The sequence below is a fragment of the Chlamydotis macqueenii genome, chromosome 22, assembly GCF_036417535.1.
Source record: "Chlamydotis macqueenii isolate bChlMac1 chromosome 22, bChlMac1.mat, whole genome shotgun sequence".
Taxonomy (NCBI): Eukaryota; Metazoa; Chordata; class Aves; order Otidiformes; family Otididae; genus Chlamydotis; species Chlamydotis macqueenii.
Genome location: NC_141577.1, coordinates 1,001,142 through 1,023,812, shown reverse-complemented (window position 1 = coordinate 1,023,812; position 22,671 = coordinate 1,001,142). Strand labels below are relative to the sequence as shown.

Sequence of the window (22,671 nt, the reverse complement as noted above, 5' to 3'; positions counted from 1 at the left end):
CGCCGGGACCACGGGTGCATTGTTCCCCCCCACCCGCACTTATAGCCTGTCTGCGGGGCCCGGCCACGCCCCCGCCAATCGCCGGGGTGTGATTTGCATAAGGGGCGGGGGTTACGGCCGATTCCCCGCCCCCGGGGGCACGGTGTGAGGAATGCCGCGGCCCCCCTCCCAGGGTTCCCCCATCCTACTAACGGGGATGCTGAGCAGTGGGCCCAGGTGCTGGGCTGGGCGACCCTCGCTGGCCCCCAAGAGCATCCTGCCGCTGCCAGTGCCGCCCTCAGCCCATTAGCAGGGTCTGAGTTTGGGGGACCCCCTCTGCGGGTGCTGAGGAGAGGCGTCCCTCCTCCGCAAGGAAGGTTTCGGCTGGGGGCAGCCAGGCCAAGCACGGCGGTGCCACCACCTTGGGGACATTCGGCCGAGCGCGATGGCAGAGCAAATTGGAGAAGCGGGGACAAGTCACACGGAGGCTTCAGCTGCTGCCAGAGACCACCCCGGGCACCCTTTGCCATCTGCCTCCCCCTGCCTGGGCACCCCCCACCTCCCCTTGGTTGACACCGGTGCCGTACGCCCACCCTCTGCCACAGCTGCCCGTCGCTGCTGCATGGCTGTTCCCTGCGGATGGGGCCCTGGGCAGCAGCGGGGTCACCTGGTGTTTGTGTCCCGCCCAAGGTGCCACCCCAGGTGCCACCCAGAGGTGTCTCTCCCCCCTTGAAGCCTTCACAGGCCCAGCTGGGAGCTTTGCCCCTCCGAAAACCACCGACTCCAGCAGAGGTGGCTAAAAACAAGGAGAGGCCGTGGGTTCGCCAGAAAACCAGCGCTGAGGGAATTCCTACCCCGTCGTTCTGCCCGAATTCAACTTTGCCCACGTGGCACCCGGCACACCCAGCCCGGGGATCCGGAGAGATGCGCTGTGTCCTCGGGGACCTGGGTGAGCCCAGCAGGACGCCGCGTCTCTCCACTGCCGTGATCCTTCAGCAGATGTGAACACACCGCGGGGCTTTCCCCTCACACGCTAGTGGCCGTGACGTCGTCACGCAGCCCCGTGCCATTAAAAAGTCCACCCGGGAGGAGCTGGTTCCCCCCAGCAGCGTGCGCTGACCCCCTTCAGCCCCAGCACCGCACCCTCCTTTCGCCACCCAGTGTGATTGGGGCCACAGGATCTGCCCCAGACAGCAGCACTGGGAGCCAGGGGGGGCTGGGGACTGCAAGAAGCCATCAGCCCCATCCAGTGACCAGTATAGCCCAGTACAGCCCTTCCCGGCACAGCCCTGCACAGCCGAGCTTCACAGATCAGCCCAGCCCAGTGCAGCCCAGCACACCCCAGCTCTTCCCAGCACAGGAATCCCAATACAGCCCAGCACACCCCAGCTCAGGAATCCCACTACAGCCCAGCACGGACCAACACAGCCCAGCCCAGCCCAGTCTAGTCCAGCCCATCACACCCCAGCTCTTCCCAACACAGCCCAGTACATCCCAGCTCCTTCTGGGCCCAGCATGATCCCAGCACAGCCCAGCACACCCCAGCTCTTCCCAGCACATCCCACCATGATCCCAGCACAGGCCAGTCCAGCTCAGTAAAGCACAGCTCGATACAGCCCAGTACGGACGAGCCCAGTGCAGCCCAGCACGGACCAGCACATCCAGTACAGCCCAGTACAGTTTAGTAAAGCTCAGTAAAGCACAGTCCAGTGCAGGCCAGCACAGACCAGCACATCCCAGGGCTGCACTGCCCGGTCCAGCACAGCCCCCCCGGTTTCCCCCCCCGGCCCCGGGCTCCGGTCGCGGCCACCGACGGGCGCGGGGCGCCACCTGCTGGGCACGGGCAGGGCCGGGGCCGGGGCCGGGACGGCGGGGCCGGGCCGGGGACACCCCGCTGAGCAGGGAGCTGGAGGGGACCCCCGGAGCGGGGGGGGAGGGTTGGGGGGGCGCTGCCCGCTGGGCGCAGCTCCGTGCCTCAGTTTCCCCACGGCCCGGTGGGGAGGAGCGGGGCTGGCAGCACGGGGTCCCCGCCGTGGCCGCAGCACCCTGCACGTCCTCCCGGCCCGTCCAGAGCGGCCCCGAGCGTCCAGACCTCCGGGAGCCAGGCCCGACGTCTCCTTTGTGCTCCGGTCCCAGCGTCGCCCCAGTCCCCAGCCGGGCTGGGAGTCCCGGGCACGTCCCCAGGGTGTCCCCGTGTCCCCATCCCGGCTCCCGCCGCCCCAGGAAGCGCGGGTGAAGCCCTCTCTTACAAAATCGTCCCGTTCGTACCAAGGGCAGGGGCCGACCCTGCGGGGCCTGCGGGGCTCGTCCTGCCCCAGCGCCGCCGGGGTTGGTGGGGACAGAGGGTCCCAGCCGGGGACAGAGCTGGCACTGCCCCAGACCCCTTGCTCCAACGCCAGCGCGTCCCCGGGCGCGGGAGCAACGGCTCCAACACCCTACAGCTCTCGCCCCGTCGCCTGCCCCTCCCTGCTGGCCTCGGGGACCTCTCCCGCTTTTCCCAGGGTGTGGCGGGAGCTCGTCCTGGCTTCAAGGGGTTCCGGATGCTTTGAAGGCGCGAAGGCACCGCTGGAGAGGGCTGGAGGGGCCGCGTGGCCCTTTCATCCCGGCCTCTCCAGGCGCTCGGCAAACAGGAGCCGGGAGAGCCTCTCGCTGCCGGCACCCACGCCGGCTGCACAAACAGGGCTGGGCGCCCCGCGGGCTGCAGCATGGCAGGGTGACGGTGCTGGGGGGGCCACCCGTGGGGCGGGCCGGCACCTCGCCGTGCCCCTGAGTGCGGGGCGCTGGCACAGCTCTACGGCCGGCGCTGAGCACGTGCCGCCGGCGTTGGCACAGCTCGGCGGGAGCTGGCGAGGCTCCGGCGCATGACGCAAGGCGATTCCCGGCCCCCCGCCCCCAGCGCCCTTTGGATCCCCAGTGACAGCAGGGCTGGACTTTGAAGCTCCAGCCCCAGAGTGCTTCCCCACGGGCGATGGCCACCCCCACCCCCTGGGGACAACCCCGAGCCTGGCCCTGCCTCCGGCTGTTCCCATCCCGCTGCGGCAGCAGCCTTTGAGCCACCCTGCCATCCTCACAGGGGTCCCAGGTCCCCACGCCAGACACCCCACGCCAACACCTCCCCAGCCCCCTTCCTTGTCGCCTTCAGCCCTGTGACGTGTCCCCCGGGGTCCCACACGGGAGAGGTGTGGGCAGCACGAGGTGGCTGTCGTGTGCCGCCGTGCCGCGTGTCCCCTTTGTCCCCGTGAAGCTGTGGGGCAGCGGCCGTGGGGGCTGGCTGAGCCCTTGCAGAACGCTTGCCCGAGTCCCTGGGGTATGAGAGCACCACGAAATACTGCCCGACCGAAGGGGGCAAGGGGACAGCACTGACAGCCCGGGGGTGCCACCACCCTCTCTGCATTGAGCAGGCACCGAATTCCAGAGAAGGGGAAGGAAAATGCACCATCGGCTCCAGCCCTGCTGCCTCTTCGCGCCCCCCCGGACCCGTTCTGCCCCCGGGACACCCTGCCCGGTGCCAGGAGGTGCCCTGAGCCCTGGAGAAGCTCTGCGGCATGCGGGCAGAGCTGTCCCTGCACCGGGGAGCCACGCCGAGGCCAGTCTGCAGCCCCTAACAGCCCTGGGACCCCGCTTGCTGCTGTCTGCCCCCAAGCCCGTCCTCCCCGTCCCGGCTGGCCCAGCCTGGCAGGGCTGTCTGGTTTCGAGTGCGCTCACGTTTGCTCAGTTCCTGCTCCGGGCTGTGCCGGATCTGCGACAGCGCGGAGGCGTGGGTGGCGGGCGGGATGGCAGAGCCGTCATCCGCTGGAGCAGCCCCCACCCCTATCCCTGTCCCTGGGGCTGAACCACGTCCCCAGAACCGGCATTTGGGTCCCAGCCCCTCAAGAGTCACCCCTGTAGCCCTGTGGCGTCCCCAGCTCAGGGACGTGGCAGTCGGGATGGCGTGGTGTCACCCTCAGAGCGGTGTTTGAGCTCTGGTCCTGCCTGTGAGACCATCACACCGAGCTGGTCCTGGTGCCAAGGGTGACCCCGTGAGCGGCCCAGCCCCAGCCACCCGTGGTCTCCAGGGACCCCAAGCCTGGCGGGAGCTGCTGCACCAACATCCCCACTGGGATCAGCCCTCGGCAGCTCATTTGTTGCTGTGAGGATCCCCTGAAGCATCTGTTTGGGAAGAAGGTCTAAAATCCTCCAGCGGAAATTGTGCAATACCAGATTTGGGGGAGAAAATCCTCCTAATCCCGGGAAATCTTGGTCTTTTTACTTCCCTACTCCATACGTAAGGAAGGGCCACCCATCCCCTATCTGCGCTCTTTCTGCCCCATCTCCAGCACAAAGGGCCGCTCATTGTTCCCCCAAAGCTGCCTTTGCCCAGGAGGCAGCTTCCCAGGCTCAGCTCAAGGACAGGAATGCCAAAAGCATCGGGGGCTGAGGAGCCCCCGGGACAAAGGGAGCAGAGCAGAAGTGCCGGGGCCAAACACAATGGGGAGCTGAGGACAAAATCACCGGTCTCCAGGGAGCCTGGTCCCTCCAGGGCAGGCGCACGCCACCGTGGGAGTCCCCTCTGCTCCCCTGCGAGAGGGAGCTCTGCGGAGAGGGAAACTAAGGCACAGAGCAGGAGTCCCGGTACCGAGCTGGGAGGGTGTTGACCCAAACACACCCCCCCGGCAGATTCCTGGTTACGCGCACTGGGGGAACAGAGCGCTTTGGGGTACCCAAATCTGTGCTTTGGACTGGGACGCAAACCCGCATGGATGTCCCCAGCGGCTGCCCGGAGATGCGATCGTCCCCAGCAAGAGAGCCTCCAGGGCCCTCTGCTCCGTGCCAGCACCCAGAGCCAGCAGCGAGCCGGCCACAGCCACGTGGCACTGCCACACACCCCTCTCACCACCGGGCGAAGCAGGCAGCACAGACCCCAAAACCGAGACTCCTTAAACTGTGCTGCTCACTTCAGTGCAGGGTCACAGTGCCCGTCCCAGCCCTCTGAGCTCTGCTGCTCCGACTCATTACACAAGTGTGCCAGCAGATGTACAAGCCCATCCCCGATATGAAACTCCTTTCTCCTGGGGAATCCAGGGGACTTCCAACTCCCACTGGGGTGTCTGCCCTGGGGCTGCCCCATGCCAGATGCACCCGAGCCAGCGCGGCACAGCGGGGCGAGGAGCCCGAGGCAGGGCTCTACCAAACCGGCTGGGCAACTGGCATTGCCCACGCCTCGCTCCCCTCTTGCTTCGAGGTATTTTGTGTCACTGAGCAAATTTGGACAGCCTGAACACCTCGCACGGGCCCCCTTCCCCGGCCGGTGACACCCCTGAGCACCCAGTACGGCTGGGCACAGGGCTGTGACGCATGTCAGTGCCGGGGGAACCTGCTGCACACGTCGTACGAGGGGCCGGAAACCGTGACTCAAGGGTGACAGCGCTCCCGAAACCGAGGAGTGCCTGGGGGTTCTGTGCCACCGCTCTGTGCCAGGGGCCACCTGCTCCGCTTGTCCCCAGCGCCCGCTTGGGCTCTGCTGCATCCCAAGTCTGTTCGGTGCCAGCCCGTCCTCCCTGCCTGTCCCTGTCCCCACGTAAGGGAAGCTCCAAGTCCGGCTCCAGGTGGCAATCGGGCGACAGCACCGGGTGCCACGCTGGCCCCACGCTATGTAGCCCCGTCCCGCGGCACGTCTCCGGGCGATGTTTGAACTCCGGTAGCCTGAGCCCTTGCTGGCCGTCCCAGTGGTGACACGGCTCTGGCACAGGCTGAGCGGCGCTGGGATTGATGCCCACATGGCTGCTGGGTGCGGGGGACACCACGGGCGGCCAGGGGAGAGGCGCTGGGATCTGGGAGCCAGCATCACCCACCGATGCAGATGCTGGGCTGGGGGGCTCCTGCTTCACCTCGGCCCCTCAGGTGGGCAGCCCTCTCCCCAACCACCTCGGCGCTTGGGGCGGTTCCTCCCATCCCAGGCCTCAGGGCCAGTGAGGAACAGACTGGGACACATTGCCCCTGAGCTGGGACGCCTCTCGGGTGCAGCCGCCTTCGACCGAAGGGGTTTAGGGACCATGTGCCAGCAACACCAGCGCAAGGCCAGGGTGAAGTTCGAGTTCTCGAGGCTCAGTTATCGCCCGTTGAGGAAAGCCGCCGCGCTGTATTTACTCCAAACTCAAGAAAGAGGAGGAAACTTTCAACTCCAGGCCGGTCTCCTCTGCAGACATTTCATTGGATCCGAACGCCTCTGGTCTGTGGTTTTGTGTTTATACACACACACGTTGATTTCGGACACCCTGGAGCGCGTTAGTATGAATCTCGTCACTCTCGAATCTGTAATGAAGTCGCTGTTTTAATTACAACATACTCTACTGCATCACTTTGTTAATCTTTAAATTGGTTGACGATTAAGTGCTGCTCAACTCACCTTCCGACCTACCTCACACCATTGATAAATCTCAAACGGCCGCTAAATCACCGGCGTGTGAAGCGTTTCACCTGCGACGCCTGCACCGAGCGGGGTCAAGAGCGGCGCCGTGCCGGGGCTGGCACCGAGGGTCTCCAGCCCCCAGCCCTCGCCAGCTGGCGCCACTGGGCATCCGTGGGACAGGGGGTGATGGTGCCTCCTCCAGCCCTGCCCCCTTGTCGGGCAAGGCTGTGTTCGCTCGGCCCTGGGGGCACCCGGGGGGCAGGACGGAGGGGGGGGCAGAAAGGGGAGGGATGGAGGGCAGGGGCGGAGGGAAGGGATGGAGTGGGGGTACGGAGGGATGGGGGGGATGAAGAGATAGGAGGGATGGAGGGATGAGGGAATGGAGGGGTGGAGGGATGAGGGAATGGAGGGGTGGAGGATGAGGGAATGGAGGGGTGGAGGATGAGGGAATGGAGGAGTGGAGGGATGAGGGGATGGAGGGGTGGAGGATGAGGGAATGGAGGGGTGGAGGGATGAGGGAATGGAGGGGTGGAGGATGAGGGAATGGAGGGGTGGAGGGATGAGGGGATGGAGGGGTGGAGGATGAGGGAATGGAGGGGTGGAGGGATGAGGGAATGGAGGGGTGGAGGATGAGGGAATGGAGGGGTGGAGGATGAGGGAATGGAGGAGTGGAGGGATGAGGGGATGGAGGGGTGGAGGATGAGGGAATGGAGGGGTGGAGGATGAGGGGATGGAGGGATGGAGGGATGAGGGGATGGAGGGATGGAGGGATGAGGGAATGGAGGGATGAGGGAAAGGAACGATGAGGGGATGGAGGGGTGGGGGAACGGAGGGATGGGGATGGAGGGCTGAGAGACGAGGGGATGAGGGATGGGGGCAGAGACGAGGAGGCGGGATGGGACCGGAGCGGCGGAGGACGGCGGGAAGGAGCTGGGGGCTGGCGGAGGAGGCGGCCGCTGTCCCGGGAGGCGGGGGGGGCGGTCCCGGGGCGGTGCCGGTACAAGGCCCGCGCAGGCGGCGGCACAGCCCCATTCATCGCGCACGGCATGGCCGGGGGCGGCGGCGCGGAGCGAGCCCGGGCCGGGGGGCTCCTGCCGCCCGCCTGCCGCCAGCCCCGCCGCAGGGTGAGTTGCGAGGCCGGGCTGCGGGACGGGACGGGACGGGACGCGGGGGCCCTTCCCGGCCGCGCTAACGCCCAGCTCGGTTGCAGGAGAACCGGGAGCGGCTGTCGGTGTGCAGCAAGCTGTGCTACGCCGTCGGGGGGGCCCCTTACCAGATCACGGGCTGCGCCCTCGGCTTCTTCCTCCAGCTCTACCTCCTGGACGTGGCGCAGGTACGGGGCACGGGGACCCGGGGGACAGGGGCCGGGGGGGTCGGGCGGACCGGTGCCGCTTTTCCCGTCGGACGGCAGCGCCCGTTGCGACCCACCGCGGTGTGTATCGGTCACGATCCTGCGTGGGCGTCGCTGCGAAGGCTGGGCCGGCCCCACGCGGGGAGCCGTGTGGGAGCTCCGCGTCTCGGGCCGCGAAACGGGCTGGCGGTGTCCGTCAGTCCCACGAGATCTGGTCCCGCGGACCCGCAGCCTTCTGGGACGGTGTGGAGTGAGGAGGGAGAAGTGCCCGTGGGGCACCCTCATGCTGCCCCCGTGGGTGGGTTTTGGGGAGATCTGGTCCAAGACGGCAGGAGCTGGGTGTGGAAGGAGCGTGGTGGGGCAGTGCTGGGAGGGACTGGGTCACCGTGCCCCAAAATCCCACCGAATGGGAGGCTGAGGGGTCCATCCCCCACTCCCAGATGGGCCCATGGTACGGTTGGGATGGTCCTGGGAGCTCAGGAAGGGCAGGTGGGGGCGCGGGGGTTTGAGTGTCCTGACACGAGGTGTCTCCCGGCAGCTGGACCCTTTCTATGCCTCCATCATCCTGTTTGTGGGGCGAGCCTGGGACGCCATCACGGACCCCATGGTGGGCTTCTTCATCAGCAAAACACCGTGGACCTGCTTTGGCCGCCTGATGCCCTGGTAAGAGCCGCCTGTAGCACCCCGCATCCCTGCCCGGCGTGTCACAGCGCTTCCAGTCAGCTTTGGGTGTCCCTGGGCATGAGGTTTGCAGGGCAGAGCACGCTGACGCCCTGTCTCACCCCGGTGAGGTACCAAGCACCCCAGAAAGCCCATGGTGGGGGGGGTTCAGGTCTGTACCCGTTACTCTGACCAGTCCTGAGCTGGGCCCAGTTGTCCTCCGTGTCAGTGCGCCTGCAGCAGCTCCAGCTTCCCAGAGAGCTGCCCCCGTGCCATGATCCGATGCTGGGCTTTGTTCCCGTGCCGGCCGCTGAGCCCTGGCCAGCGGCAGGGCCACGTCGCCAGCAGAGCAGGTGGCATCGCACCCACGGGGAGGAGAGACGGGGATGCGTGCGGCTGATGCGCGGTGGCGGGGTGCCGGCTGACAGTCACGAGGATGCTCTTCTGGCAGGAAAACGGCTGTCACGGAGCCGGGCATCTGCACGTGGGTGCTTCCGCTGCCCTCGGGAGCCGGGTGCTGAGCGAAGGGGTGCCGAGGGGAGTTGGAGCAGACAGGACAGGGTTTGCAAAGCCCCAAAGGGTTCGTGCCTACAGCCAGGGCAGACTTATGGTGTCTGTAAACACCTGCCCTGCGCGGGACATGGAGTGTTGCAGGGCGCTAAAGCCCAAGCGTGGCCATGGTGGCGTGTCCTGTGCTAAAATAACCCAGGCCCTGGGTGCCTGCGGGATCGCTGAAATACAATGCAGCGAAGGGGGTGGGCATGGGGGGAGTGGAATTAGAGGGACGTGGTCCATTCCCCCCGCAGATTATACCCTCGGTTTCCGGGCTTGCCTGGAATAGCTCTGGGCAGCGGCAGGCGGCTGTTGTTAAAGCCAGGCTCCGCGCACGGCCTGAAATAGCTTCTCCGCAGCCGCGCGTGTGGCAGGGTCTGGGGTCCGGAGATTAGAGCGGGGCTGCCTGCGGGGAGCTGCCTGGGCGTGCAGGCCGGGCTGCACAGGAGAGCCGTGCGTGCTCGGGTGGCCGCCGCTGCTCCCCTCTCTAATCTCCAGGCAGGGGGTGGGGATGGAGCAGCTGCATTCCTCCTGCTTCGTTAAAATTAGCCGGAGCGTTTGACTTGCGCTGGGCCCCTCGGCAGTGCCAGGGCAGCCCGGCTGTGAGCAGCTCGCCGCTGTGGTACGCGGCTCAAGGGCAACCAGCTTGGTCCAACGTGGATGGAGTTGAGCTGAGTTTAAACCTCCCGAACTCGGGGTTTTTCGCTGCGGTGGGGCTGGCTGTGTGGGGCTGTGTGGCCCCAGGCTGTGGAGCTGCTCTCTGCCTCAGTTTCCCTGCGGCAAAGCCGGGAGCCGCAGGCCGTGGCCGCGGAGCGGTCTCAGAGCTGCCTGGCCGCAGCCCTCGGCACCCGAGAGGTGACCCTGCGTAACCCTCTGCCAGCGAGGGTTTATTGTCGGGAGTTTCTGCTGGGCTCTGAAGGGTCTGACCGGCGAGGCTCAAAGATCAGGGCTGCTCCGGCCCCTCGGAAGGGAGAGGAGACCTTCCCTGAGTTCACCTCTTTCCCTTTCAGCTCTTTCTTTTTGAAACTTTTTAGCACGTTTTGTCCCAGCAGCTCCTCCGCTGGCTGCCTCCCCCTCTCCCCCGACCTCGGGGACCCCGCTTTGTCCCCTGCCCCGAGCCGGTTCCCGTTTCCTCGACCACCCCAGACTTCCCAGTGGCGAAACTTTTTTTCTTCCCTTGACGTGTTGGTGACTGGAGAGCCCCAGCTTTGACCTTCCCTCTCCGAGCGGCAGCCGTTCGCAAACGGTTAACCGCCGGGCTGGGAAGGGGTGCGCAGGCCGTGGCACAAAGGAACACACCATCTTTCGTGGCCAATGAGCGGGCGAGTGCGTCACAGCAGCTTCTTAATCACCTCGGCTTCGGTCAGGGGTAACTTTCAGTCACTCGCCTACGGCTGCCAGGAGCTGCCGGTCAGCCCTGGCCAGCGCTCAGCGCCCCGTCCTGGGGCTGGGGTGGGCACAAGGGGGGGGATTGGCGCCCACCGTCAGCGTGACGCGGTTCCCGCCACGCGCGGTTGCAGTGACTCATTCAAAATTTTTCTTCGCTCCACGTACGCATGATAAGCGCTGGAGAGGAGTGGCTGGAGCTGGCTCACCCCTTTCCTCCCCCCGCGGGGGTGACGTGTGCGCAGAAAAATGCGCATGTGGTTGGGTCCTGCGCGCTGCCGGCTCTCCATCCGTGGAGATCTGGTGTTCCGCTCTCCCTCCCCCCGCCATCTCCCCAACTTTAAATTTAAACTTTGCGTCCCAAACGTCAGCCCGGATGGAAAGATCTCGCTGTACCTGGGCAGTGGAGTGGCGGAGGGCCAGCCCTGACCCTGCGTGGCTCTGTCCTGCGTCTGGTTCTGCTGGCTTCGCTCCAGGACGTGGCCTCTGTCCGGTGGTTTGTGGAGCGCAGGGTGCTTGTCAATCCCCAGGCAAATTCCATCCCCTAATCGGATGTGGATGGAACCCCAATAGCTTTGCGCCAGGAGGAGAAACTCCTCCTGTGCCCCCTGAGTGACGGGGGGACCTGGGGCTTTCGGTGTCCCAGGCCACTGGTGCAGGGTAGAGCTGTTCCACGCCTGGGCTGCAGCAGGACGAGGGTTGTGAGACGCGGTGGATGAAGCGGAAAGATGCTCTGGGTGGCTTCCCGCTGCGATCGCCCTCGCTGGCTGGTTCTGCTGGGACTGCTGCCAGCGCCCAGGCGCTTGAGCAATCCCCCCGCATCCCTGTGTCCGCAGCTCTGGGAAGCCGGGCAGGGGTGGAGGAAAGAGCCAGCCTGCTGCTGGCTGGTGGTTTGCCCCGTCCCTGCCAGCAGAACGGAGGTGACCCTAGGACCGGGGCTCGGGGGGGGGCCGGCAGCAAAGCCGAGCTGGCAAAGGGGCATTTGGCTGCGGGGCCCGCCGGGCTGCGCTGCCTGGCTGCTCCCCAGCCCTTGCCGGGACGAGGGAGGTGATGACATCCCGCCAAACACACAGCAGGGCTGCCAGGGGAGAGGTCAGGGCCGGGACTGGAAGCCGAAGGCAGGAGAAAATCAATCGCTTCCATGGAAGCGGGGATGGCTGGGTTTGCCACTGCGGCTCTGCCTTGGAAGTCTGAGTCAGGTCTTCACCTTCCGACCCTGTAAGACCTGAGCTGCTGCCCTCAGCCTGGTCTGAATCACCCCTGTGGCAACCACCTCTTGTCCAAGTGCTGGAGCAGGGTGGGCCACTCTGGGGCAGCTCAGAACCCCCCAAAATCAGATGCCTGAGCCCCACTGGACGTGCGGCAGTGGGGAGAGCTGGGCTGGGGGGGTTACCCCGGCACCGCGTGCCTGCGAGGCTAACACTGTGTCCTCCCAAAGGATTATCTTCTCCACTCCATTTGCTGTCATCTCCTACTTCCTCATCTGGTTTGTGCCGGACATCTCCAGGGGCCAAGTGATGTGGTACCTTATCTTCTACTGCACCTTCCAGACCCTCGTGACGGTGAGTCAGGCTCTGCACGTGCCAAGGACAGTGGGCGAAGGATGGAGAGGATGAATCTCTGCCTTCACCTTGCTGAGCCACACAGAGGGGCCGGTCCCCCCTGTGCCAGGTCCTGCGGGCTGTCACACCACCCCTGAGCTGATTCTCCTCGTGCTGTTGCAGTGCTTCCACGTGCCCTACTCCGCGCTGACCATGTTCATCAGCAGGGAGCAGAGCGAGCGGGACTCGGCCACCGCCTACCGTAAGAGCATTTCCTTCCCTGCCTTGCCGCGGCCGGTGCTCGGCTCCGCTGCTGCAGCTGTCGCTGGGGCGCGATCCTTCTCCAGGTGCCCTGCTGGAAGGGCTCGTTTGGTCACACCCCGCCTCAAGGACCAGTGAGAGCTGGGCTGATGGGGAGGGGGTGTCTGTTATGGCCAGGTGCCTGGGGGGGCTGGGGGAGATCTGAGCTCCCAAGTTCTTCCTCCTGCTCTATCATACAGCAGTGGGAGCAGCGTGACCAAATCATGGCCCCTCCTCCGTTTCCCCAGCAGATGTTCTCCTGCAGCTTTATCACTTGGGGATTTGGAGGGAGCTGTGGGAGAGAACTGGGTGGGCTCCCTTCTCCTGGTGAAGGACAATGAATCGCAGCTGGGGAGGCCCTGCTGTGCAGAAGGGTTTTGCACCCATGCCCTGGGTGCCCAGGGGCTGTGCTCAGTCCTGTTGGCTTCTCCCTCCAGGAATGACGGTGGAAGTGCTGGGCACTGTACTGGGCACCGCCATCCAGGGCCAGATTGTGGGCAAGGTTGATACTCCCTGCATTGAGAGCCCCTTCTTCATCGGCAAGACCAACTCCTCGGTGGCGCTGGAGGAGCTGAACATGACCCACGACACCGGGTCGCTCACAGACACGGTAAGCTGGGGTGACCTACTGGAGCCCCTGCTCTCCTTGCCTTTTGACCGGGCTGGTTCCCAGGACGAGCCCTGTCCCTCACCGCTCCCCGCTCTCTTGTGCAGAGGAATGCCTACATGATAGCTGCGGGGGTCATCGGGGCACTCTACGTCCTCTGCGCCGTGATCCTGTCGGTGGGCGTGCGGGAGAGGAGAGGTGAGGCTTGAGGCGTGCTGGAATATCCCGGACTTGTGCAAGCGCCGTGGCTCCTGCCAGGGGCTCTCAGGAGCCCGCCTGAGCTCTCCGCCCCTCGTTGGTGGGTCAAGCACCGGAGGAGAGGGGCAGGCGGAGCTGGCGTGCGGGTACAGGGCCCGGGGAAGGCGCTGTGGAAGGGCAGCGCTGTGGGCAGGAGGCCAGAGCATCGCCGGCGTGCGTTACGGTACAGCCCCGAGGACTTAGCTCTCTGCTCCACGCTGTCAGAGATAACTGTTATCGTACGGCTTTGGCTGGCCGGGGCTGCTGGTGCCAACGAGGGCATCCCGGGCTGAGGTGATATCCAAAGTCCAGTGGCTTCTGTCCTTCCCGCCCTCCGCTTTGCCACCAGCGCTGCTTATCCCAGGCAGATCAGCCAGGCCGTCCTCTCCCCTCGTGGGGCCGAGGGACCCCCTGCGCGAGGGCAGGGAGGGCTCTGCAGGCGTTGCCTGGACTCTGTAGGTGGGCAGGGGCTGTGCGGGTGCTCAGCAGCAGGCACGAGCCACCAAGGGTTCTGCTTCCGTGGGTCTAACGATGGGTCGATTTGCTCCCCAGAGTCCTCCGAGCTCCAGTCGGACAAGCCTGTCTCCTTCTTCCAGGGGCTGAAGCTGGTGATGAGCCACCGTGCCTACATCACGCTCATCGCCGGCTTCCTCTTCACCTCGCTGGCCTTCATGGTGAGCACAGCCGGGCTCGGCGGCTGGGGGAGAGGGAACGGCAGCAGCGCGTCTTGGAGACTGCCAGGCGGTGGGCAGTGGGGGGCCCAAATGAGACGCTGGCGGGTTGGGAGCATGTGAGGCATTAGCTCAATGAGCCGGAGCTGCCCCGGGCGGAGAGGAAGGATGTGGCCTCGTGCCCTCGGGTGGTTCGGTGAATAGCTGCTTTCTTCTCCTGCTTGCACGTGAGAAGCCTTGCGTTGAGGAGCGCATCCCGCCGGGGTGCCCGTCTCCCCCCCCTAACCACCATCTGCCTCCTCCACAGTTGCTGGAGGGCAATTTTGCCCTCTTCTGCACCTACACCCTGGGCTTCCGCAACGAGTTTCAGAACATCCTCCTGGCCATCATGGTGCGTACGGCTGTCCTGCATCCCTCGGGGCTGGGACTGCGGTGGGATGCTGACTGTGGGATCCTCCCCGGGAGCTGGTGTGGGATGGCTGCTCCGTGGGCTGAGGGGAGGGAGGCCGTGGGGCTGCGGTAGTCCACCGTGGGGACAGTGACTGAAGGTCCCCCAGGAGAACAGGAGGGAGAAGGAGCTGACAGACATCCTGCAAAGGCTGGGTTGGCAGGACAGCACGGCCTTTGTTCCGGCGTGAAGGTGGCCAGAGATGGGGGAGAGCAGGAGCCGAGGGGGCCTTTTGTCCAAATCCTGCCACTTGTCTCCTTTCCCCTGCGCCTTGAGAACAGGAGCTCAGTGTTTACTGACAGGAAGATGGAGCAAAACAGCTCCCCAAGAGCCCTTTCCAGCTTGCCTCATCCCTGGAGCCCTCCCCGCCCTCCCTGCTCCAAGGGGCAGGGTGATGAGGTCCCTACAGAGCCTGGCTCTTGGTCACGTTGCGCGCAGGCAGCGGTGACGGGATCAGGTCCCATCCCAGCACCGAGGACTGAGTCCTGTGGTTTGGGTGGTGTGCTGGCCCCTGCTAGCTGCCCTGAGGACAGCGGTGCTGGGTGCCAGGGTGCTCCGCGCTGAGGGAGGAGGTGGCTCCACGCACCCACTCCAATTGCGAGCTCTCCTTCCCGGGCGCGGCAGCAGGCGAGGGATGGGGTGAGGGCAGGAGCAGGCAGCGTGGCTGTGTGCCAGCCCCGGGAGCGTGTGGAAATCAGAGGTGCTGGAAAAAGCTGGGAATGTGATGGAGGAGGCTGTGCCCAGGAGCTGCTCCTTGCTGGGAAGAGCGTTTCCCCTGCAGAAGAGCCCGGCTAGCGAGGGACACCACGACCTCCTTCTCTTCCCGCAGCTCTCGGCCACCCTGACCATTCCGCTCTGGCAGTGGTTCCTTACCCGCTTTGGGAAGAAGACTGCTGTCTACGTGGGCATCTCGGTGAGTGGGTCCCCTCGAGCGCAGGGGTGCACGTGAGGATGAGCAGAGCGGTGTCCTTCCAAGAGGGGCCGGAGCTGGGCAGAGGCTGCTGATGATGATTTGCTGCCTGTCCCTCACCTTGCTCTTTGAGCTGTCATGGACGTGGCCAAGGCAAGCAGAAGTGGTGGCTGTAGGGCTCTGGGAGGAAGCACCGCTGCTTCCCTGGCCGTCCCGGTGGCTGGAGGGCTGGCGTGCATGGAGGGAAGGGGAAAGGCCAAGCAGTCTGGGTCAGGCACTGCTGACACCGCCTGGTTTCTGTCCCCTGTCCAGTCTGCCATCCCCTTCCTCATCATGGTGGTGGTCCTGGACAGTAACCTCATCGTCACCTACATCGTGGCCGTTGCAGCTGGGATCAGCGTGGCAGCTGCCTTCCTCCTGCCCTGGTGAGTGCAAGGTCCTGGTGCTCAGCGCTGCACCCTGAGAGTGCTGAGCTGGGCAAGGACCTGCCGGAGTGACTAGAAACCCTTGGGAGCGCTTTCTGCAGTGTTCTCAGCCCAAGATGGGGCTCTTGGAGGGAAATCCCCTCAGCAGGGAGGGGAGATGCTCTGTCGGCTCGGTGCTAGTGTTTACCGTCCTGCTCTCTGCACAGGTCCATGCTCCCAGACGTCATAGATGACTTCAAGCTGCAGCAGCCCAACTCCCATGGCCATGAAGCCATCTTCTTCTCCTTCTATGTCTTCTTCACCAAGTTTGCCTCTGGAGTCTCCCTGGGCATCTCCACACTCAGCTTAGAGTGAGTTTTTGCATGGGAGCTGAGGAAGAGGGAGGGAGGCCAGCGCGGTGCCTCCGCATCCAGGCATCTCTGCTTCCCAAGGGCCAGGAGGGAGGTGGGGGGGTCTAGATCCAGCTGTGGCCCCACAAACCTCTCCCTGCAGGGGCAGTTTGTCTCCTGCAAACTCGGGTTCCTTTGCCTGAAGGTGCCTTTTCGCCCGCAGCTTTGCAGGGTACCAGACCCGGGGCTGCTCCCAGCCCCGCGAGGTGCACTTCACTCTGAAGATGCTGGTATCGGCCGTGCCCGTGGGGCTGATCCTGCTGGGCCTGCTCCTCTTCAAGCTGTACCCCATCGACGAGGAGAAGCGGAGGAAGAACAAGAAAGCCCTGCAGGACTTAAGGTGAGCGTCAGCTTGTGCTGTGGAGGCAGCAAGCGCAGCATGCCAATGGGATATGTGGGGGCAGGACCCGGCCCAGACAGGTTGGGACACACCGTGACTTGTGCAGGAATCTTCAGGATGTGTGGGCGGTGGGGTGAGGGAAGAGCTGGCTTGTTTTCCCAATCCTGACTTCCAAAGAGATGGCATGAAGTGTTTGAGATCAACGAGGAATCTGCCCCAGTTGCTAAAGAAACTCGTTCGGGGACCACGCGAGGCAGTGACGTCCTCCTCCAGCCCTTCGGAGGCTCCTGTGCTCCTGGCTGGAGGCAGGGCTGGCTCCACGCCTCGCTCGCGCCTCATCCCCAACCCTTTTCCCCCAGGGAGGAGAGCAACAGCAGCTCAGATTCGGACAACACAGAACTGGCCAGCATCGTGTGACCCTGGGCTGGGTCCCTCCACTCACACCGGGGCTCTCCAAGGGCCCCGGACCCTCGGGGCCAGGCCGGCCTCGTACCGCTGTAGGCGCGCGGCGTCGAGGAGCGCCGGGGAGAAGCTGTGCAGAGCATCCACCGGCTCAAACACGACATCTGTGCCGGTCTCGTGCCTTCCACGGGATCCACAGAGCGCTGGTAGTGTACATTACACGGACGGGCCCTGGGGTGCTGCTGTGCCTCGCCAGAAACAAGCACTGTTCCCTGCTGGGTCCCGGGGAGCGGAAAAGCCCGGAGCGGGATCCTCCTGCTCGTAACAGCTGCCCGTGCCCGGCCCGCGGGGGCCCGTTGCCCGTGGGACCGGGGCAGCGATTAGTGTACATTACACTGTCAGTGTGACTGCGGCAAGGACGTGAGCTCACCTCTGCTGTCTGTACATACGACACTAATTTGGAAAGCTGTTAGTTTTTGGTTTTTTGTTTTTTTTTTTTTTTACAGAGCCTAATTAACTTAATGATGTAAATATGAAGCTATTTCCTATTTGTATATGTCTGTACAGAAACCGAACTCGAGGACCTATTAATATTAATTTACATAAAAGTGGGGGAAGTCAGCAGCGTGGGTGCAGAGGATTATTTTTTTGTTTGTTTGGCTGTTGTTTTGTGGATGCCAGCAAGCCCAGCGTCCCTTTACACGCCACGGGGTGCAGGATTGACTTCCCTGAGCTGAAGGTTCAGGAATGCCGTAATCCAGGCAAGCAGCCGTGCCCGGCAGCCCCGTACCCCCGTGCGGCTCCGCGCTCGGTGCCTGCGCCTCGGCAGCCCCACAAAGGCTCTATTATTTTCTGCCTTTCAAGAGGGAACGGGGGTGGAGGGAGGAACGACGTGAAAGCGCTGGCTGCGGAGATTGTGAACCCAGGGCTGGAAAGGGGAGAGGCAGTTGGGGAGCGGAGGGAAAGGGAACGCAGGCTGCGGGTGACACTCAACCCTTTCTGGAGGGCAGAGTGCTGTGCAAGCGCTAATCTTCATGGATATTTATACCTCGCTCTCATGTTCCCCTCTCCGCAGCAGAAACGGGGAGAGCCCTGCCCTCAGCGGGAGCAAGGGGCGGCAGAGGGGGAAAGCTGGAGGGAGCCCAGGCAGGACGCACCGGAGGTGACGCAGCCCCCAGGACGGCTGGGGCAGATCCCCAGTGCGAGGGGACAGCCAGCCCTGCCGCTCCGTCCCACGGCCGCGGCGCGGGGAACGGGGCCGTCACCGTTGTTAAGGCTGTTTGTCACAGCGAGAAACGTGCGGGGTCAGTGCCCGAGCTGAGCGCGGCCCCTCTGCGCGGGGGGCTCGGGGAAGGAGGGCACGGGGGGCTCGGGGAAGGGTGGCTGCTCCTTTGTTCCACGCTTGGGTACGGAGGAGTGCAGTGAGGATGGGGTGTTAAAAATAGCCAGAGGGATTAGACCTGAGCTGGGAACGCTTAACTGGGCCCCACTCTGCCACCGTGGAGGGGTCAGGGAAAGAAGCAGAAGGGGGGATGGACGCACGGAGGCTGGGAGCTGGCTTTGTGCTGGGCAAGGCAGCGTCAGCCCTGCCCTGGGGGCCTCTGCTCCCCAGGGATGGAGCTTGTGGAGAAGGAGCAAGGGTGGGACAAAGCCAGTGCTCTCTGCAGCCCCCGTGGCAGGGCAGGCAGGTTCCACGCGCACCCTCTGAGAGAGGAGGAGGAGGAGGAGGAGTAAGGCAGAGCTCCAGCCAGGCACAGGGCTGGCGATGGTTGCGAACGCGCTGACCCCTGGCCGGGTCTGCGAGGAGTCATCCTGCCCGTTGCCGTGACCTGGCCGCCTCCGAGGGGCGTGGGCAGCGCCGCTGTCTCCTGGGATTTGAAAGATTGCTGCTAAGCCTTTTCTTGTTCAAAGAGTTTCAACATAGATCGGGGACATTTTATTATGTGCCTCTTTTTTTTCTGGCTCTGTGGGGTGCACGAGGAGTCTCTGCTCGGGTTTTTTGCAGCCAGCTCAAGAGACTCTCAGCACACTGAGCTTGAGCCGGGGCCCGGGCATCCCTGGCTGAGCACACCGCTTCTCTTTGGGGCTTTTAAGAAAATAGATGGGGGCAGTGGGGTGAGCGAAATGACCACGGGAGTTGATAGCACTGAGCCCTGGGCAAAACTCCAGCCTTGAAGGAAAGACCAGGTCTTGCTTCAGCTGTGATTGCAGAGCGTGAAGAAATCCTCTCCGGCCCGGGAAGCCTGGCCAGCGCTGCGTGGGGCGATGCTGCCCTCGCCCACAGCTGGCCTCCAGCAGCGGCTGTGCCGCGGCCTAATCCACACGAACCCCGAGGAGGAGGGAAAGGCGCCTGAGCGCCTGGGAGCTGGAGCTACACGGCTGCTGCGTGCTCCGCGCCGGCCGGGTGAGCCGCAGCGAGGCTGACGTACGGCAGCGCCGGTCCCGTGAAATCCAAGGCCGAGCGTGGGAAATGCGGGGCGCCAGCTGTGCGCTCAGCGCCCGCAGAGCTGGTGCCCGTAACACCGCACGGGCTGTGCTGTGCCGGCCAGGCACCGCGCGCAGGAGCTGGGAATCGGCCCCCGTGCCCAGCTGATGGGCGTTGAGGGGCTCCCGGGACTGCTGGGGCAGGGGCTGCCCGTCCGGTGCCAGGGGCTCAGGGAGCCTTTTGCAGACCGGAGGGCACTGTGCCCGTGCCGGTGGGCAGCTCTGCCTCTCTGGCAGCACAAAACTCACCAGGGGCACTTCAGGAGGATGCTACCACACCGCAGGGCAGCTCCGAGGTGAGCCAGCAACCTGCCATCCGGGCTGGACGCGCCGGGGAGGTGATGGGGCGCAGACAGGCATTCACCCCAACCGTAGGGCAGTCGTCCTGGGAGGTGACCGTGGAGGGGACAGAACCAGGGGAACATCAGCCACGGCCTCCAAAGGGCAAAACTGGACTGACGTCCTCTGTCTCTGAGAGCGGCTTTGCCAAAGAGGCAGGGCCCTCCCTGCCGGGGCAGACGGAGGCAGCGGGAGCGACCGGAGGGAGAGTTCCCGAGGTAAGAGCGGCCGTGCCGTGCCTGCTTACCCGACGGGATAAGTGGAAGTGTGAAAAGTCTCTCCTAGCAGGGGGCAAGAATAACCTCCCTCCTTATCTGCAGGGAAAGGGCAAAGAGCCTCGGGTTTATCTCGCAGCGGGAGAGGCTTATGAAACTCAAACAGCTGCTGCTGGGGATGGGTTTCCCTTGGCCCTGGGATGGAGGGTCTCGTGTGCCCTGCGCTGCAGCAGAAGTGGCCCAGGGCTGGTTTCACAGCACTTCAAGCTGAACCAAGCCCAGGCTCCCATGGAAAGGGGTGTCCGACGGCACAGCCACCCCGCTGTGCTGGTACGGTCTCCGGGGGGCTGGATCAGGGAAGAGATCCAGCTGGAAACTGGCTCAGCCTGGGAAGCTCTGGGGAGAAGCGAGACTGCAGGAGCAGGGTCGTGCTCGGGACAGAGGTGCTGGCCAACAGGTCATGGCGAGCAGGTCCAGCTCCCTGGCATGCTGCTCCCTGGGCGGGCTGGGCTCTGGGGAGGGCAGCGTTAACCCGGGGCTGGCTGCACAGCCCGAGGGGTGCAGAACGGACGCGTTCCTGGGTACAGCTGTCCCCAGGGGTCACTCTGTCTCTGCCACCTGGCTGAGGTCACTCGGTCTGCAAACAGAGAGTGAAGGCTACCGACCTGTTTTGGTGGGCTGTAGTTAATTTTTTGCAAAGCCCCTGTTTCTGAGGACGTAAGAGCAGCCAAGGTGCTGCGCTACATAGCCAGAAACCGATGGGGCAGCGAGATTTCCGTGGAGCCAGGGCAGTGACGGCCAGGCTGGCGCGGTTTACGGGCACTGGGATCTCCCAGAGAGCACTGACCTGGTTTACAGCCCTGCAAACCGGCAGCTCTTCCGGGACCCACCCTCACCAGGAACCAGATCTTTGTTCCTGCAGGAACCACGCTGGGCTGAACGCGCCCACCCCAGGAGCAAACACACCGGCCGAGGGCTGGGTCACGATAACCGCAGCCAGCTGCGCTCTTCCTCTCCCCGTTCTCTGGTCATTCCCAGTTCCTCCTCCCCAGCCTCCCTTCCTCCTCACGGCTTCCTCCTCACGGCTGCAGCGGGGGAGGACACGTCCCGCCTGAGTTGCCCACCAGGATTACCGGCCCCCCCATTGCCAGCGAGGCAGGACGCGGCTGGTGGTTCACTGCTGTGACTTCCGGAGGATGCTATGAAATAGAAGTCACTGGTTGCATGGAAAAGAGGTGGTTGTATCTTGTGTTCTATTTTGTATCACGTCAGTCGACCCTGAAGTGTCTGACCGTGCTGCAGCCAGTGATGGACACAGCTGCGAGAGGCAGACGGGGTGTTGGCAGCGGGGAAACGAGGCAAGAGAACCAAGCAAACAGCACCAGTGGCTGCGGGGGGCTGCTCATCTCCTCTGCGGCCTTCAGCCTGACCGGGAAGGACGAGGCGAGGGCAGTGGTGCAGGTCCCGCTTGGCCCCGTGTGCTTTGCCAGGGCAGCGGCGGGGAGCTGCGAGGGCTGCATGGAGGGGAGGGGGGGGGATAGTGGTGGGCTGGGTCTTCGCCAAGAAGACACACAATTCCTGCTCGCTGGCTGCTTAGAAAAACCAAACCCTCACAGGGCTTTGAAGGCCTCGCCAGCTCGCAGGGAGCACGAAGCCGGAGCAGACAACCTCACTAGATGTCAGCAGAGCCACGCTCCCGGCCATCCCGCTCCCGGCCATCCCGCTCCCAGCCCTCGGCCCATCCCAGGCTTGGCCATGCTCCCGCTCGCCCCGGTCAGGGTCCCGGTCTGCGCTCGGCAGCGCGGCGGCGGACGGGCCCCGTTGCCACCGCGCGCTGCGGCAGATGTGCCCATCTACGGTAGCAGAGCAGAGGGCAGGAAGCGGTGGCAGCGTCAGCCGCCCTCGCAGGGTTTTCTCCTCCTTCCCGTCCTGCCAACGCGTCCCAGCCCTCGCCGGGACGGGCTCTCAGTCTGCAACCTCAGCTCTCTCCCCGGGGCTGCCTGGACCCAAAAACTCTGAGCAAAGCTCCACGTCTCTCGCCGCAGGCAGGGAGGACCACCGCCCTTTCTCCAACCGTGGCAGCACACGCCTTTTTCGAGCAAGTCCTGCCCTGACGGGACAAGCAGACAGCGGAGCCTTCTGTGGGAACAATCCTGCTGGCTCCAGGCACCTCTCCCGACTCCGAGCTACTTTTCCCTTGACCACCCCGGTCTCTCCAGCAACGCAGCCGGGAGAACACGGTTTATTCCATTCGCTCTCCGCCCGGTGCTCTGAGATGCTCAGAGCAGAGGGTCTGTGAGCACGAGGCTCCAAAACGCTTCCGTACCCAGGGGAGCACGGGAGCCTCGCAGGAGTTGTTTGACGCTGGGGATGGGCCGGCGCACCCCAAAGGTAACACCGCCTCTGCCGCGCAGGGCCCGCAGCAGCCGCCAGCCCCCGTGCGGGGCAGCAGGGGCGCAGAGCCCCCCAGGGTGCCCCCCTGCGAGGGCGTAGCTGTTCCGATGTCAGCGGCTCCCCCGCGCCCCTTGTCCCGTCTCGCGCCCAGCAGACAGTGTGGGGGGGCCTCGACCTCGACCCCCGGACACAACCAGGGACCCCTCGGCAGCCCCGACGCCCCCGCCCAGCCCAGGCCAGGCCAATCCCCCTCCCCACGGCGGGCCCGGCCCGTCCAGCCCCGCCCTGGGGGTCAGGATGCAGCCCCCAGCCACACCTCCACCCAACCCCTCTCCCAGTGCCCCTGCCTCCCCCCCCCCGCACCCCAAATCACCGCCAACCCCTCGCAGGGGGTCCCACACCCCCCGACAGCCCCTCCTGGGGGGACTGCAGCCCCCCCCGCTCCCAGACCTGCCCCGGGGGGGTCCCAGCTGCCCCAGCCGGGGCTCTCAGCGCCCCCCCAGCCGCTCTGTGCGGGCCTCAGGCAGCCGGAGGACCCCGGACCCCCCAGCCCCTCCGCGGGGCGCCCGCACCCCGCCCGGTCCCTCGCCCCCCGCCGTGGCCCCGCCCCCCACGGAGACCCCGCCCCTTCATCCCCACCCCTCGCTCTCTCC

The 22,671-nt window shown here is 65.0% G+C and overlaps 1 protein-coding gene across 1 annotated transcript; it reads left to right on the top strand.

Annotated features, from left to right (window-relative positions):
- The first annotated feature begins 7,400 nt into the window (after nt 1-7,400).
- Nucleotides 7,401-17,207, top strand: MFSD2A (MFSD2 lysolipid transporter A, lysophospholipid). The gene is made up of 14 exons (XM_086764938.1): nt 7,401-7,491; nt 7,578-7,700; nt 8,257-8,381; nt 11,755-11,878; nt 12,041-12,119; nt 12,595-12,767; nt 12,872-12,962; nt 13,554-13,675; nt 13,980-14,063; nt 14,950-15,033; nt 15,343-15,455; nt 15,662-15,805; nt 16,008-16,184; nt 16,544-17,207. The coding sequence occupies exons 1-14, from the start codon at nt 7,414-7,416 to the stop codon at nt 16,599-16,601; spliced, it is 1,575 nt and encodes a 524-aa protein (XP_086621064.1). The 5' UTR covers nt 7,401-7,413; the 3' UTR covers nt 16,602-17,207.
- The last annotated feature ends 5,464 nt before the right edge of the window (nt 17,208-22,671 follow it).

What these genes read in the sequence shown, in the direction of transcription:
- MFSD2A (XM_086764938.1), top strand. Translation starts at nt 7,414, where the DNA reads ATGGCCGGGGGCGGCGGCGCGGAGCGAGCCCGGGCCGGGGGGCTCCTG. An exon ending in TTTGGCCGCCTGATGCCCTG is followed by an intron (nt 8,382 to 11,754) that starts GTAAGAGCCGCC and finishes GTCCTCCCAAAG; the next exon opens with GATTATCTTCTCCACTCCAT. An exon ending in ACATCCTCCTGGCCATCATG is followed by an intron (nt 14,064 to 14,949) that starts GTGCGTACGGCT and finishes CTCTTCCCGCAG; the next exon opens with CTCTCGGCCACCCTGACCAT.